Source organism: Babylonia areolata, chromosome 1, assembly GCF_041734735.1.
Source record: "Babylonia areolata isolate BAREFJ2019XMU chromosome 1, ASM4173473v1, whole genome shotgun sequence".
Classification (NCBI taxonomy): Eukaryota; Metazoa; Mollusca; class Gastropoda; order Neogastropoda; family Buccinidae; genus Babylonia; species Babylonia areolata.
The window spans coordinates 91158672-91174321 of record NC_134876.1 but is presented as its reverse complement, the minus strand read 5'-3'; the positions used below and the strand labels follow the sequence as shown (position 1 = coordinate 91174321).

At 47.3% G+C, this 15650-nt stretch overlaps 1 protein-coding gene across 1 annotated transcript in view; it reads left to right on the top strand.

The window, feature by feature from the left end:
* The window catches only part of LOC143289208 (guanylate cyclase 32E-like), a 253119-nt gene that overhangs the window by 221948 nt on the left and 15521 nt on the right, over window positions 1-15650 (top strand). Inside the window, exons 12-15 of the mRNA XM_076598155.1 lie at window positions 5415-5486; window positions 6162-6324; window positions 7868-8014; window positions 13559-13742. Coding sequence (XP_076454270.1) covers window positions 5415-5486; window positions 6162-6324; window positions 7868-8014; window positions 13559-13742 — 566 coding nt within the window. The remainder of the gene's footprint in view (window positions 1-5414; window positions 5487-6161; window positions 6325-7867; window positions 8015-13558; window positions 13743-15650) is intronic.

Below are 15650 nucleotides of genomic sequence, written 5' to 3'. Positions count from 1 at the left end.
TGCCCCCCTCCTCCTCCTTCTTCTTCCCCTTCTCTTCCTCCTGTCTGTCCTTACAGTAACCTCCCCCTGCTTTTGTCTGTCTTGCCCCCCCCCCCCCTCCTCCTTCTTCTTCCCCTTCTCTTCCTCCTGTCTGTCCTTACAGTAACCTCCCCCTGCTTTGTTTGTCTTGCCCCCCCCCCTCCTTCTTCCCCTTCTCTTCATTCTGTCTGTCCTTACAGTAACCTCCCCCTGCTTGTCTGTCTTGCCCCGCCCCCCCACTCCCCCTCCTTCTTCCCCTTCTCTTCCTCCTGTCTGTCCTTACAGTAACCTCCCCATGCTTTTGTCTGTCTTGCCCCCCCCCCCCCCCTTCTTCTTCCCCTTCTCTTCCTCCTGTCTGTCCTTACAGTAACCCCCCCCCCCTGCTTTTGTCTGTCTTGCCCCCCTCCTCCTCCTTCTTCCCCTTCTCTTCCTCCTGTCTGTCCTTACAGTAACCTCCCCCTGGTTTTGTCTGTCTTGCCCCCCTCCCTCCTTCTTCTTCCCCTTCTCTTCCTCCTGTCTGTCCTTACAGTAACCTCCCCCTGGTTTTGTCTGTCTTTCCCCCCTCCTTCTTCTTCCCCTTCTCTTCCTCCTGTCTGTCCTTACAGTAACCTCCCCCTGCTTATGTCTGTCTTGCCCCCCCCCCTCCTTCTTCTTTCCCTTCTCTTCATCCTGTCTGTCCTTACAGTAACCTCTCCCTGCTTTTGTCTGTCTTGCCCCCCCCCCCCCCCCGCCTTCTTCTTCCCCTTCTCTTCCTCCTGTCTGTCCTTACAGTAACCTCCCCCTGCTTTTGTCTGTCTTGCCCCCCCCCCTCCTCCTTCTTCCCCTTCTCTTCCTCCTGTCTGTCCTTACAGTAACCTCCCCCTGCTTTTGTCTGTCTTGCCCCCCCCCCCCCTCCTTCTTCTTCTTCCCCTTCTCTTCCTCCTGTCTGTCCTTACAGTAACCTCCCCTTGCTTTTGTCTGTCTTGTCCCCCCCCCCTCCTTCTTCTTCTTCCCCTTCTCTTCCTCCTGTCTGTCCTTACAGTAACCTCCCCCTGCTTATGTCTGTCTTGCCCCCCCTCCTTCTTCTTCTTCCCCTTCTCTTCCTCCTGTCTGTCCTTACAGTAACCTCCCCTTGCTTTTGTCTGTCTTGTCCCCCCCCCCCTCCTTCTTCTTCCCCTTCTCTTCCTCCTGTCTGTCCTTACAGTAACCCCCCCCCTGCTTTTGTCTGTCTTGCCCCCCTCCTCCTCCTTCTTCCCCTTCTCTTCCTCCTGTCTGTCCTTACAGTAACCTCCCCCTGCTTTTGTCTGTCTTGCCCCCCTCCTCCTCCTTCTTCTTCCCCTTCTCTTCCTCCTGTCTGTCCTTACAGTAACCTCCCCCTGCTTTTGTCTGTCTTGCCCCCCCCCCCACCCCCCTCCTTCTTCCCCTTCTCTTCCTCCTGTCTGTCCTTACAGTAACCTCCCCCTGCTTTTGTCTGTCTTGCCGCGCCCCCCCCCCCCTCCTTCTTCTTCCCCTTCTCTTCCTCCTGTCTGTCCTTACAGTAACCTCCCCCTGCTTTTGTCTGTCTTGCCCCTCCTCCTCCTTCTTCCCCTTCTCTTCCTCCTGTCTGTCATTACAGTAACCTCCCCCTGCTTTTGTCTGTCTTGCCCCCCCCCCCCCCTCCTTCTTCTTCCCCTTCTCTTCCTCCTGTCTGTCCTTACAGTAACTTCCCCCTGCTTTTGTCTGTCTTGCCCCCCCCCCCCTCCTTCTTCTTCTTCCCCTTCTCTTCCTCCTGTCTGTCCTTACAGTAACCTCCCCCTGCTTTTGTCTGTCTTGCCCCCCCCCCCTCCTTCTTCTTCTTCCCCTTCTCTTCCTCCTGTCTGTCCTTACAGTAACTTCCCCCTGCTTTTGTCTGTCTTGCCCCCCCCCCCCCCCTCCTTCTTCTTCCCCTTCTCTTCCTCCTGTCTGTCCTTACAGTAACCTCCCCCTGCTTTTGTCTGTCTTGCCCCCCCCCTCCCCCCTCCTTCTTCTTCTTCCCCTTCTCTTCCTCCTGTCTGTCCTTACAGTAACCTCCCCCTGCTTTTATCTGTCTTGCCCCCCCCCCTTCCTTCTTCCCCTTCTCTTCCTCCTGTCTGTCCTTACAGTAACCTCCCTCTTCTTTTGTCTGTCTTGCCCCCCTCCTTCTTCTTCCCCTTCTCTTCCTCCTGTCTGTCCTTACAGTAACCTCCCCCTGCTTTTGTCTGTCTTGCCCCCCTCCTTCTTCTTCCCCTTCTCTTCCTCCTGTCTGTCCTTACAGTAACCTCCCCCTGCTTTTGTCTGTCTTGCCCCCCCCCTCCTTCTTCTTCCCCTTCTCTTCCTCCTGTCTGTCCTTACAGTAACCTCCCTCTTCTTTTGTCTGTCTTGCCCCCCCCCCCCCCTCCTTCTTCTTCCCCTTCTCTTCCTCCTGTCTGTCCTTACAGTAACCTCCCCCTGCTTTGTCTGTCTTGCCCCCCTCCTTCTTCTTCCCCTTCTCTTCCTCCTGTCTGTCCTTACAGTAACCTCCCCCTGCTTTTGTCTGTCTTGCCCCCCTCCTCCTCCTTCTTCTTCCCCTTCTCTTCCTCCTGTCTGTCCTTACAGTAACCTCCCCCTGCTTTTGTCTGTCTTGCCCCCCCCCCCCCTCCTCCTTCTTCTTCCCCTTCTCTTCCTCCTGTCTGTCCTTACAGTAACCTCCCCCTGCTTTGTTTGTCTTGCCCCCCCCCCCTCCTTCTTCCCCTTCTCTTCATTCTGTCTGTCCTTACAGTAACCTCCCCCTGCTTGTCTGTCTTGCCCCGCCCCCCCACTCCCCCTCCTTCTTCCCCTTCTCTTCCTCCTGTCTGTCCTTACAGTAACCTCCCCCTGCTTTTGTCTGTCTTGCCCCCCCCCCCTCCTTCTTCTTCCTCTTCTCTTCCTCCTGTCTGTCCTTACAGTAACCTCCCCCTGCTTTTGTCTGTCTTGCCCCCCCCCCCCTCCTTCTTCTTCTTCCCCTTCTCTTCCTCCTGTCTGTCCTTACAGTAACCTCCCCCCTGCTTTTGTCTGTCTTGCCCCCCCCCCTCCTTCTTCTTCCCCTTCTCTTCCTCCTGTCTGTCCTTACAGTAACCTCCCCCTGGTTTTGTCTGTCTTGCCCCCCTCCTCCTCCTTCTTCTTCCCCTTCTCTTCCTCCTGTCTGTCCTTACAGTAACCTCCCCTGCTTTTATCTGTCTTGCCCCCCCCCCTCCTTCTTCCCCTTCTCTTCCTCCTGTCTGTCCTTACAGTAACCTCCCTCTTCTTTTGTCTGTCTTGCCCCCCTCCTTCTTCTTCCCCTTCTCTTCCTCCTGTCTGTCCTTACAGTAACCTCCCCCTGCTTTTGTCTGTCTTGCCCCCCTCCTTCTTCTTCCCCTTCTCTTCCTCCTGTCTGTCCTTACAGTAACCTCCCCCTGCTTTTGTCTGTCTTGCCCCCCCCCCCCTCCTTCTTCTTCCCCTTCTCTTCCTCCTGTCTGTCCTTACAGTAACCTCCCTCTTCTTTTGTCTGTCTTGCCCCCCCCCCCCTCCTTCTTCTTCCCCTTCTCTTCCTCCTGTCTGTCCTTACAGTAACCTCCCCCTGCTTTTGTCTGTCTTGCCCCCCTCCTTCTTCTTCCCCTTCTCTTCCTCCTGTCTGTCCTTACAGTAACCTCCCCCTGCTTTTGTCTGTCTTGCCCCCCTCCTTCTTCTTCCCCTTCTCTTCCTCCTGTCTGTCCTTACAGTAACCTCCCCCTGCTTTTGTCTGTCTTGCCCCCCTCCTCCTCCTTCTTCTTCCCCTTCTCTTCCTCCTGTCTGTCCTTACAGTAACCTCCCCCTGCTTTTGTCTGTCTTGCCCCCCCCCCCCCCTCCTCCTTCTTCTTCCCCTTCTCTTCCTCCTGTCTGTCCTTACAGTAACCTCCCCCTGCTTTGTTTGTCTTGCCCCCCCCCCCTCCTTCTTCCCCTTCTCTTCATTCTGTCTGTCCTTACAGTAACCTCCCCCTGCTTGTCTGTCTTGCCCCGCCCCCCCACTCCCCCTCCTTCTTCCCCTTCTCTTCCTCCTGTCTGTCCTTACAGTAACCTCCCCATGCTTTTGTCTGTCTTGCCCCCCCCCCCCTCCTTCTTCTTCTTCCCCTTCTCTTCCTCCTGTCTGTCCTTACAGTAACCTCCCCCTGCTTTTATCTGTCTTGCCCCCCCCCCCTCCTTCTTCTTCCTCTTCTCTTCCTCCTGTCTGTCCTTACAGTAACCTCCCCCTGCTTTTGTCTGTCTTGCCCCCCCTCCTCCTTCTCCTTCTTCCCCTTCTCTTCCTCCTGTCTGTCCTTACAGTAACCTCCCCCTGCTTTTGTCTGTCTTGCCCCCCTCCTTCTTCTTCCCCTTCTCTTCCTCCTGTCTGTCCTTACAGTAACCTCCCCCTGCTTTTGTCTGTCTTGCCCCCCCCCCCCCCTCCTTCTTCTTCCCCTTCTCTTCCTCCTGTCTGTCCTTACAGTAACCTCCCCCTGGTTTTGTCTGTCTTGGCCCCCTCCTCCTCCTTCTTCTTCCCCTTCTCTTCCTCCTGTCTGTCCTTACAGTAACCTCCCCCTGCTTATGTCTGTCTTGCCCCCCTCCTTCTTCTTCCCCTTCTCTTCCTCCTGTCTGTCCTTACAGTAACCTCCCCCTGCTTTTGTCTGTCTTGCCCCCCTCCTTCTTCTTCTTCTTCCCCTTCTCTTCCTCCTGTCTGTCCTTACAGTAACCTCCCCCTGGTTTTGTCTGTCTTGCCCCCCCCCCTTCTTCTTCTTCCCCTTCTCTTCCTCCCCTTCTCTTCCTCCTGTCTCTCCTTACAGTAACCTCCCCCTGGTTTTGTCTGTCTTGCCCCCCCCCCCCTTCTTCTTCTTCCCCTTCTCTTCCTCCTGTCTGTCCTTACAGTAACCTCTCCCCCTGCTTTTATCTGTCTTGCCCCCCCCCCACACCTCCTTCTTCTTCCCCTTCTCTTCCTCCTGTCTGTCCTTACAGTAACCTCTCCTCCTGCTTGTCTGTCTTGCCCCCTGCCTCCCATTTTCTTCCTTCTGTCCATCCTCCCTCTCGCCCTTCCCTCTGTCTTTCTTTGTGGTTATGTTCATTGACGGTTGAGATTGTTAGATAATGAAAAAAAAAAAAGCCCATTGGGCTTTAGCTTTGTATTGTGGCATTTAAAAAGCTTCTCTTAAACATACTGATTTGAATGATGTTTTTTGCAGTGGACGGATTTTGTTATGATGTACCTGTTTCAAAGAAGAAAACCTTGATTGCAGTAGGTTACGAGGAACAGAAAACAGGTGGAAAGGAAGTACGTACACACTATGATAGGAGAGCAACAGGATAGGCACCATCCCGAAACATGATGTATATGATGGATGATGATTATAGTGACGATGATGATGATGATGATAGTGACGATGATGATGATGAAGATGTTTGTGTTTTCTTTGTGGCAGGACGTGCTGGAGAACGAGGACATCTCTCTGGACGGGATGTTCTTGTCCTCACTGGTCAAGGACCTTCTGCAGGTAAATGCAACCAGTCTGTAGTCTTAGCTCTGGTCTAGGTTCTGGATCATGGTTGTAAGCGCGTGTGTGTGTATGTGTGTGTGTGTGTGTGTGTATGTGCGTGCGTGCGTGTGCGTGTGTGTGTGTGCCTGTGTGTGTCTGGAGCACGTTAACGAACCCACGGCAACATTATGTTGAAGGAAAACCACTTTGATGGGGAAAACGATACACATGGAGACCGTAACAAGACGCTGCACCGTGGCGACACGCACTCCCTGAGGACAAAGATAACTGGAGCCACAATACAGTACTAATATGATAGAATAATACCAATGCAATGCCACGACCAAACTAAATGCCAAACTATACACCAAAAACCAATACAATAGCAATCACCGTAGCACTCCAATAACAATACCAAAACTGATGCAATACCTATACAGTATAACACCAATGTAGTACCAATACAAATACAGTACGAACAGAATACAAATACAAAGCGAATACCAGTTTTAATGCCATTGAAACATGGCATTACAGTAACATACAGTGCCAAAAACTAATTAAATACTAACACAACACAATGTCAATACCATTCAAATACCTATATATTAATTTGTTAATTATCAGTACAATACCAACTGGTGCATAACGAACACTGTGCCACTACAATACAACGCGTTGACGTTGGGACAGGGCATGATCTACCTGCACGACAGCGAGCTACAGTACCACGGGGGCCTGAAGAGCTCCAACTGTTTGATCACCTCCAGGTGGACCCTGCAGGTCGGGGACTTTGGGCTGCTGGACGTCAGGGCCATGACCTACAAGCCCGAAGACGTCTTCGCTTACTTCAGAAGTGAGGATAGGAGCTGTGTAGTGCTGTGTCACTGACACTCACCCTCTCCATTTTAGATTTTGTACTTTTCCACATTCTGTTCTCTCTCTCTCTCTCTCTCTCTCTCTCTGTCTCTCTCTCTCTCTCTCTGTCTCTGTCTCTCTCTCTCTGTCTGTCTCTCTCTCTCTCTCTCTCTCTCTCTCTCTCTCTCCCTTCTCTTCCTTTTTTAGTCCCCTCCCCCTTGCCCCCACCCCCACCCCCTCCCCTCCACCTCAACCGCCCCCCTTTTCATTCGAATATACAGAAATGTCGATTTCTAATTAATAATAACAATCATCATTATCATAGAAATGATACTAATCCAAATGATAATAATATCATTTATTTTCAGTCTAATATCATCATCTTAGATGAACAGACTATAAATAAATAAACAAAACGAACTGTAGTAGCGTGGTCTTGAATGTGTTCGAACAAAATCTTTGTTCAGGAAATGTATTGAACAGGTGCTCACAAACGGCAGAGCAACACTTTGCTGTTTATGTGTGTTTGTTTTTATCATGTTGTCTTTGATGTATGTGTGTTTCAATATTGGTCTCGAATGTGCGTGTGTGGGTGGGTTAGCCGGATGTGGGCGATACGGAGAAGGGGTGATGAAACCAGGAGTGTGACGGTGTGGAACATGTGGTAGCTTACTGTTTATTTGGTTTAGTCATAGAATCCCAGTCTGTGGATGTTAGAAAGCGACTTTTAAACAGTGTTGGTTTCAGTTGTGGAGGAAGGTGGCAGAATGGTTAAGACGCTCAGCTGCCAATACAGAGAGTCCGTGAGGGTGTGGGTTCGAATCCCGCTCTCGCCCTTTCTCCTAAGTTTGACTGGAAAATCAAACTGAGCGTCTAGTCTTTCGGATGAGACGATAAACCGAGGTCCCGTGTGCAGCACGCACTTGGCGCACTGAAAAAGAACCCATGGCAACGAGAGTGTTGTCCTCTGGCGAAATTACGTAAAATGAAATCCACTTTCATAGGTACACAAATATGTAAGCATGCACTCAAGGCCTGACTAAGCGCGTTGGGTTATGCTGCTGGTCAGGCATCTGCTCAACAGATGTGGTGTAGCGTGTATGGATTTGTCCGAACGCAGTGACGCCTCCTTGAGAAAGTGAAACTGAAAACTGGAAAAGTGTGTAATGCTTTCACTAACACATGACGGTCTCCGTTAAGAAAGAGGAAGACAAAAAATGGTTTGGTCATTGCCATTTTTTTCAACCGTCCGTTTGTGTGTGTGTGTGTGTCTGTGTGTCTGTGTGAGTGTCTGTGTGTCTGTGTGAGTGTCTGTGTGAGTGTCTGTGTGTTTGTGTGTGTGCTCTCGGATCTCTATAAGCACAATTCGTCAAGTTTTCAAATCCACCCTTGTGACCGACTGCTGCTTTATATTGTTACATATGTTGCTTCGGCACTCATATGGGCCAACCTAATAGCCAAACACCCCCCACACACACACCCTCCACCTCAATAACCCTTACCTTCCGCTACCTCTGCTTTCCAACGCTGCGGTGTTGCAGACTTGCTGTGGAAGGCCCCAGAGCTGCTGAGGTCGCCCAAGCCTCACCGCGGCACCCCCAAGAGCGACATCTACTCGTTCGGCATCATCCTGTACGAGATGTTCGGGCGGGCAGGGCCATACGGACACTGCAAGCTGACGCCCAAAGGTATGTGCCTGCTGTGTGGTGTCTTGGTGTTTTGGGGCTCTCTCTCTCTCTTTCTCTGTCTCTGTCTCTGTCTCTCTCTCTCTCTCTCTCTCTCTCTCTCTCTCTCTCTCTCTGTGTGTGTCTTCATATATGTCCCCTCCTTTACCTTCCTTCCACTCTATCCAGTATGTCTCTGCTCCTACGTTGACCCTGGATGACTGAAAAACTGGTCTTGCCCCAGTTTTTAGGACGATGGTAATGCGTGTAGAGTTGTTCGTAAGTCCCATTGTTCCATGGTATCACTGGTCAGTAATATTATACATTACGGTCAGACATCTAGAGTAGTATTATTGTAGCGACGTACGGCTGTGTTTAGTCAAAAGTCGTATCCATGCTTGATATACGGAGTGCCACAAGGCTCTGTCCTAGGCCTTGTCCTTTTTTTTCTGTACACTACTCCTCTGATGTCATTTCTGGTCATTCTGTTCTTCACCACTCATTTTGCTGGTGATACTCAAATTAAGAAGTCTGCTGAACCTAGCCAAATAGACAGTCTGATTAAATTTTAGTCAATACAAGATTGCATTCTTAGTGTTAAAACCTGGATGACAGTCAACAAACTCAAGCTAAATGATGACAAAACGGAAACTGTGATTATTTCTTCTATCTACCTCTGTTTCTTTCCCTGACTCTCTTGTGCTTGGTGATGCCACAGTTGTTGATGTTTTTTGTATCAAGGAACCTCGGTGTCATTTCTTGACTCGAACCTCCGTATCCACACTCGGGTGGTCAGTATGATAAACACAGTCAGTTGTGTAAATTTCAACAAATTAACTCTGTTTGTCAGTACCTTTCTGTTGAAACTACACTAACTCTTATCTCTGCTTTTGTGCTTTCTTCATTCGACCACTGTTATTCTCTTCTAAAAGGTTGCGCCCATAATTATCTTCATCGAATTCAAAAACTTCAAATCAATGCTTCCTGTCAGACTCTGGGTCCCACGTACTGATCGCGTTTCTCCTCACCTCTGTACTCTGCACTGGCTCCCTCATGAGGAGAGAGTTAACTACAAAATTGTGTCCCTGCTCTTCAGCTTTCCATTCCAGTGGACCTATCAATCTCTCTGACCTGATCAGTGCTTGCACTCTGTCAAGAACTCCTCGCTCTTCCTCTGTCTGTCACCATCAGAAAAGTCCTCGTGTTAATACAACCACCTATAATGATCTCCCTTTCCTCTTAGCTGTTCCTGGAAGACCCTTCCATACCATATCGGTTCGATTTCATCTGACCTGTCTCTGCCTTTCGATCTTAACTCAAAACTCATCTTTTTAAAACCCGTCAGTAAACACTGTCGGTTTCCTACTTCAACAGCCGCCACATGCCTGCCAAGTCAATTTGTATGTATGAAGAATGATAGACGGGAAGGGTAAAGGGGGTGGGAGAGGGGAGGAGAGAGACAGACTAGTCATGAATGGTTCATATAATCTGTAACTTTTTCGCCCATGTAAAGTGCCCTGAGCTCTTGGAGAGAAAAGGCACTATGCAAATGTACATTTTGATTAGGGCGTTTTAATCGGGACGTTGATAGGTTGAAATCAATAATTCACACTTCAGTGGCCAGAATGCGAGCGAAACGAAGAAAGTGGATCTGGAACGAATGAGCTGGAGGAGGGTAGGAACTATAAATTCGGTGAGACAGACAATCGGATTCCAGTTTTTTCCGGTTAGTTGATATGGAGAATACAAGTTGTAGGATTAGCGGCACGGCATCAACCTCAATGACAAAGTGAATGCTCCAGAAAGCGATGGCGTGTCTGCGTAGTTGGACTTTGGTGTGGACCTTTTCTCCATAAACCAGACATCCGTGAGCATGAACAGTGTTGGTCAAGTCACTGAAACGTAGTCTGGGGAGATGGAGCAAGGCGACGGCTGGAAACGAGAGGGATGGCACGTGGTGCTGCTGAAGTTCGCCCACAGAACTGCAGCTTGGATTCTGCATGCCATTCTGCCATTATTCTTGTGCGTGCTGCTGTAGTGGAGCAATACAGGGGTTTGTTTTTTTTCTTTGCACTGGGGGTGATTGTTAAGGATTGTTCAGATTTCGCATGCGACGCCACGCATTTTTTTTTCCGGAGAGCGCCAGGCGCGGGTTTTTACGGCGTTCTGACACGGCAGATGTTGAGCTGACAGCGTTCGATTTTTGTGTTGGTCTCCAGAAGGGGATTGTATCGGCTTTCTCCTATAAATTATTTTGTTCAGCGCACTGACGATAAGCGTCCATTGTCTATCCTGCGAAACAAATTTCTGCTTTTCTCATCAGTAGGCTGTTGACAGGTAACAGGGAGAGAAGAGGGTCGGTGAGGAAAAGAGCAGACGGGGGAAAGTGTTGGAGTGGAGAGGTAAAGAAATGGGAGACTGGAGGACAAAACAGTTCAAAACAGAAAGGAAGGGAGAGGCACAGGAAGATGAAAAGGGAGTTTGGGAAGAGGGGAAGGGGCGGGCAGCAAGGGAGCGGGCGAAAACTAATTGTGATATATACAATGCATGCACTCGGTTCCAGGCGATTTTTTGGCCATTAGTCACTGGGTTGCACTCTGTATGATCAACAGGAATGCATCCATCTCTGCGGGGAACTGGGCGTTCGGAAAGGACGGGGTCTGTGCGAATGGATGGTATTTGTTCGGAGCTTTGTAGATTGTAGACAACTAAGATATGAGCGCAAAGGCTGGAACAAGTCATTTAAAGGATGGCCATGGACCAGCTGACAGAGGAATGGAAACTTACGGAGAAGAGAAAGGAAATAAAGAGGTGTGTGAGAGGGGGAGGGGAGGAGAGTAAACACTGAGATCCGAGGAATCGGGCACGAGTTTGGCGTGAGAAGTATGGGACGGTGTCTCTCTTTTGCATGCCATTCTGCCGTTCTTCACTTCACTTAAACGCCGTTGCACTGGAACTGACATTGAACACTGTTGTATCACTTGTCTCTGCTGACTGTTTAGGCCCGTTAAGCTGATTTCACATGCAACGTCACAAAGTTATTATCATGGGGATATCGAGCATGGCTTTTATTGCGCCCCGAGTCGTTGATGTTGAGCTGAAGTCATGACAGTTGTCGAAGATTGGGCTAATAGCTGTTTGCGCACTAATTGGAAACAAGAATGGGAATGGTTATAGCAAAGGGTTTATTGTGTTTGTTACTCAACATAATTATTTTGGTTTCTTTCCAATTTCCAGTTTTTACCTAGCAGCTATTTTGACAATAATCAAAAAAGGAAAGATGGATGGAAGGGAAACTCAGACTCGAATGGTTGTTCATGTGTAGGCCACAGACCCTCACGAAGGGAAATAACTGTCCAGTGATTAGAATATGACAACATATAAAAAACAGTCACATATCAAACTAATTCAGTCTGTCAAGAAATAGCGATGAGCCACAGTTGGAGCGCCATGTATGAATATATTGATGAATATATTGACAGGTTTCTCGCAACACGTTAATGGTAAGTAAATGTAATCAGAAAAGGCTTTAGATTTTATAAAACGTTTATATATTGCTTTCTTGAAACTATAAGTACATAAAAAATGCATTTGATCATTTTTCCTGATTTTTAACATTGAAAAAATCAAATAAATTTAAGTGATAGTAATGTTAGAAATTTCAGAGATGTCACGTCTAGACCTAGTCATTACACTGTTTAAATGTCAGACTGAATTTAACAACAAATATGTTCTAACATCAGGTACTGTACAGAATGTGTGTACCTCGAACCATTCTTTGCTCTTTATGTGTAAATCCCATTCTTGCCACATTCAAATGATTGGCTTTTTTCTTCGAACATGAAAAAAATTGTCTTCAACAGAGACTGGCCCAGACACAGACATTTATAACAATAAATATCTGCAGCCCATGTCCTTTGACCATGTGCCTATAAACAGAGCAGCATCTTATAACCGTTCCATGGCATTCGTGATTTATCTGCGCTCGTCAATTTCAGCCCAAATCAAACACATATTACGACAGAATCTATGTCGACTGCTTGTCACTTTCTTTCCCCATATATAAGATCATTATATGTCGGCATTTCAACTCTATGGCGTTTTCAGCACGGAAACAAATGGATCTTTTTCACAGGACGGGTGAAGGAGAGAGGAGAGAAAGAAGGGGTGAAAAGTGTGTGGGGGGGGGGGGGGGGGGGGGGGGGGAGGGAGGGAAAATGCCTGTGACGTGGCGGAGAGAAGAAGGTAAATAGAGGGACGGGTGGAAGCAGAGGCTGGAATGTCAAAGAGAAAGAAAGAAGCAGAGGAATGGTGGGGGGGGGGGCGTTGGAGGGGAGGGGTGTAGGGGTGGTGGTAAGACGACAACCGAAAGAAAGAGTAAGATGGAAATGGGGAGCGTGCCTACGATATACGCACTGTGCTGTCAAGCGATTTGCGGCCAGTAGTTTTATGGGGCTGTAGACTATAAAAAGAACGTCTGTCTCTTGCGAGAAAACTGAATTGCCGGTAAGAAATAGAAGCTGTCGCTAACAGAACATTCTCTTGAGAAGCCGGGCATGCAAGGTGTAAAAAATATTGGAGTCATAAAAGTGCGAGTGGGAGAAAGAGAGAGAGACTGACTGACTGACTGACTGACCGAGAGACAGGCAGACAGACAGAGACGTACATGCACAGAGAGAGGGTGGAGAAGCAAACATTGGGGAACATACGAGGGCTGTTGTTGTTCTGTATTCTTGTTTGTGTGTGTGTGTGTGTGTGTGTGTGTGTGTGTGTGTGTGTGTGTGTGTGTGTTGTTGTTGTTGTTGTTTTTTTTGCATCTTTCTTTCTTTCTTTGTTTTGTTGTTGCTGTTTCTGGCGAGCATCGGCTTGGGGATTTTTTCTGCTCTGTAAGGAAAAGGGAATAATTTACACACACACACACACACACACACACACACACACACACACACACACACACACACACACACACACACAAATATATATATATATATATATATATATATATATATATATATATATATATATATAAAGAAGGCAAAAAAGTCATTTTAGCTGTAAGTAAGATAATTAGATTTGCAAATGTTGCCTCGCTACACTTTTGGAGTTAAAAGACATTTGTGTTTTCTCAACTTTTATGTGACATTTTGTGTATATGGAAATGTTTGTTCTGGGCATGAAAACATTATTTTGCAGTAACCCTCCATACTCCAATAGGAGTGAAAGGATAATTAAAGCTTGAAACTTGTGTTTAGCTAAACTTAATTATTCCCTTTTTCTTAAAGAACAGGGGGGGAAAAAAACGAAAAAAATTCGTTTTATAGTTGTTCCTGATTAGTTGGAACACACACACACTCTCTTTCCATCCATGGAAGGAACTACTATAAAACGGCTTGTTTCACTAATAAAGTCGGGAGACACTGATCGATCACGCTGGTTAATGCAGTACCAAAAGACCATTCCTTGCAAATGCAGTCAGTACGATGTAGCTGATGCCATGAAGAATGCCTGGTCTGACCTGAGTCTGTAGTTTTTCTAACCCACTGGTCCTGACATCTTACTGGTGTGCAGAAATCGTGGACAGCGTGAAGAACAAAGCCCTGGCGGAGGACACCCCTTTCCGGCCGGACGTCACGTGCTTGACCTGCGATGACTACGTCATTTCCTGCATGCAGGAATGCTGGGCCGAGCATCCTGAGCAGAGGCCGGACTTCAAAACCATCTGGCAGAAGCTGAAGCCGATGCGTGCGGGAATGTGAGTGTGGTTCTTTTTGTACACTGACAAAAAAAAAAGAAAGAAAAAAAAGATTGTGGGGAACATAACTGTATCAGTTGTTGTTGTTTCTTTTATATATATATATATATATATATATATATATATATATATATATATATACATACACCAGTGTATGCATGCGTATGCGTGTTTGTACGTGTGTCTTTGTGTGTGCATGAATATATATAAATATATATGTGTGTGTGTGTGTGTGTGTGTGTGTGTGTGTGTGTGTGTGTTTATGTGAGAGGAGGGAGACGAGGAGGAGTAGAAGAGGGTAAAAAAAAAAGGAAAGGAAGAAGAAGAGGAGGAGGAGGAGGAGGGAGGAAGGGAGAGAATGAAATACGCCAGTTTTGAAACATTATTCCCTGATTCTGTAACTGTGTTGTGTTTTAACATCGATACGATTGGTGCTTACAGTAAACCGTGAACTTACTGAACTGAATAGGAAACAAAACTCGCAACAGTTCAGTTAGTTGACCATGGTTTTAAACGGGGGGCCCTTGAAGTAACATCGAGTGCATTGTGATGATGGTGATGACAGTACTATAGTGGTAGTGATGGTTATATGGTACATCATTAATATTTTTAGGCTGAGTATTGCGCTGATAAGAAGGAAGGAGATAAAATTATGAAGTCCTTTTAGCATAGTTACATTTTAGTGACCATTCATACCCTCGCGGTCATATCCACGAACGCACCGTTATATGTACACATAGAGCATGCGCGGTCGCCCATAGTGTTTGGAGAAGGAGAGATATAGAAAAAGAAAAGTGGCCTTGTTGTAGATGGTTAACTCACTCAGTACGGCCAGTCCTCTCTTCTCCTCTACACATACCCCTCGGATGTCCTGTGGGTGTCTGAGTGACCCAACCTTTAGCTTCCGTCGTCAGATTTGTGGTATTCTTTGTCAACATTCACATCTTCAGTATAAGAGCCTTCCGCTTGCAATATTTTGATGATGGTAATTGGGGTGAAACGCTGTTAACGTCGTCTCTTTCGCCGTTCGTATGGAGAGAGTTAAAACGATACAGTCCCCTCGTCACGAAAAGGAAAATGCACGTGTAATCGATTGTTACTCGACGAAAGGTGATGATAATTCTTACATCATTGTTGATAGGGCGCCGAATATAAGTGTTATCACCGTCAATATTATCATATTTTTTGTGGTTCTGGTGGACCCTGTGTGGTGTTGGACGACCCAGCCTCCTTACCGCTCCTCTCACATTCCTTTTCTTTTCGTTCGCATGTTCAAGTGGGGTTTCTCTTGTATGACCATTTTTACCCTGTGTCGACGCTAAACCTGAATGTGAAAGCCGTACGTCGTTTTCAGTTCTGTGAGGAAAAACAGGCGAGAGCAGGTTGCAGTACGTGTGCCGTAATTGTCACTTGTGTTGAAAAGCGAACAAACAAAAAGAAAAGAAAAAAATTAGATAAAACAATTTAAATGAAAATACGAAAAGAGTTGGGGAAAAAATTGATCTACCACAAAAAGGGTGGGTCTGATGTCACGTGCTGGCCATTGTTTTGTTTTAAAAGTATACTTTGTTGTTGTTGTTATTGTTGTTGCTCTTTCCACCAGTGAAAACACTTTCTGCAATCAGAAAAAGTGCCTGAGCTGCAAACTCCTGGAGACTTTATCCCTTCCACAAGCAGTTTGAATAAAAGGGTCTTGCATTAAGATTTCATGTCTACAGATTGGACAAATTTAAAACTAGTATATGTAGAAATCGAATTTTCCGTAGTAATATTACGTAGAGAAATGCCAACAGAATCAGGATCTACCAAAGAGTGTGTTTTCTCGCTTCAGTTCAGGCCTGCAAAAAGTTGACTTCAGTGATTCTCTTTGTGGTGGACGGTCACAGACGTCAAGCTGACCCGACATGA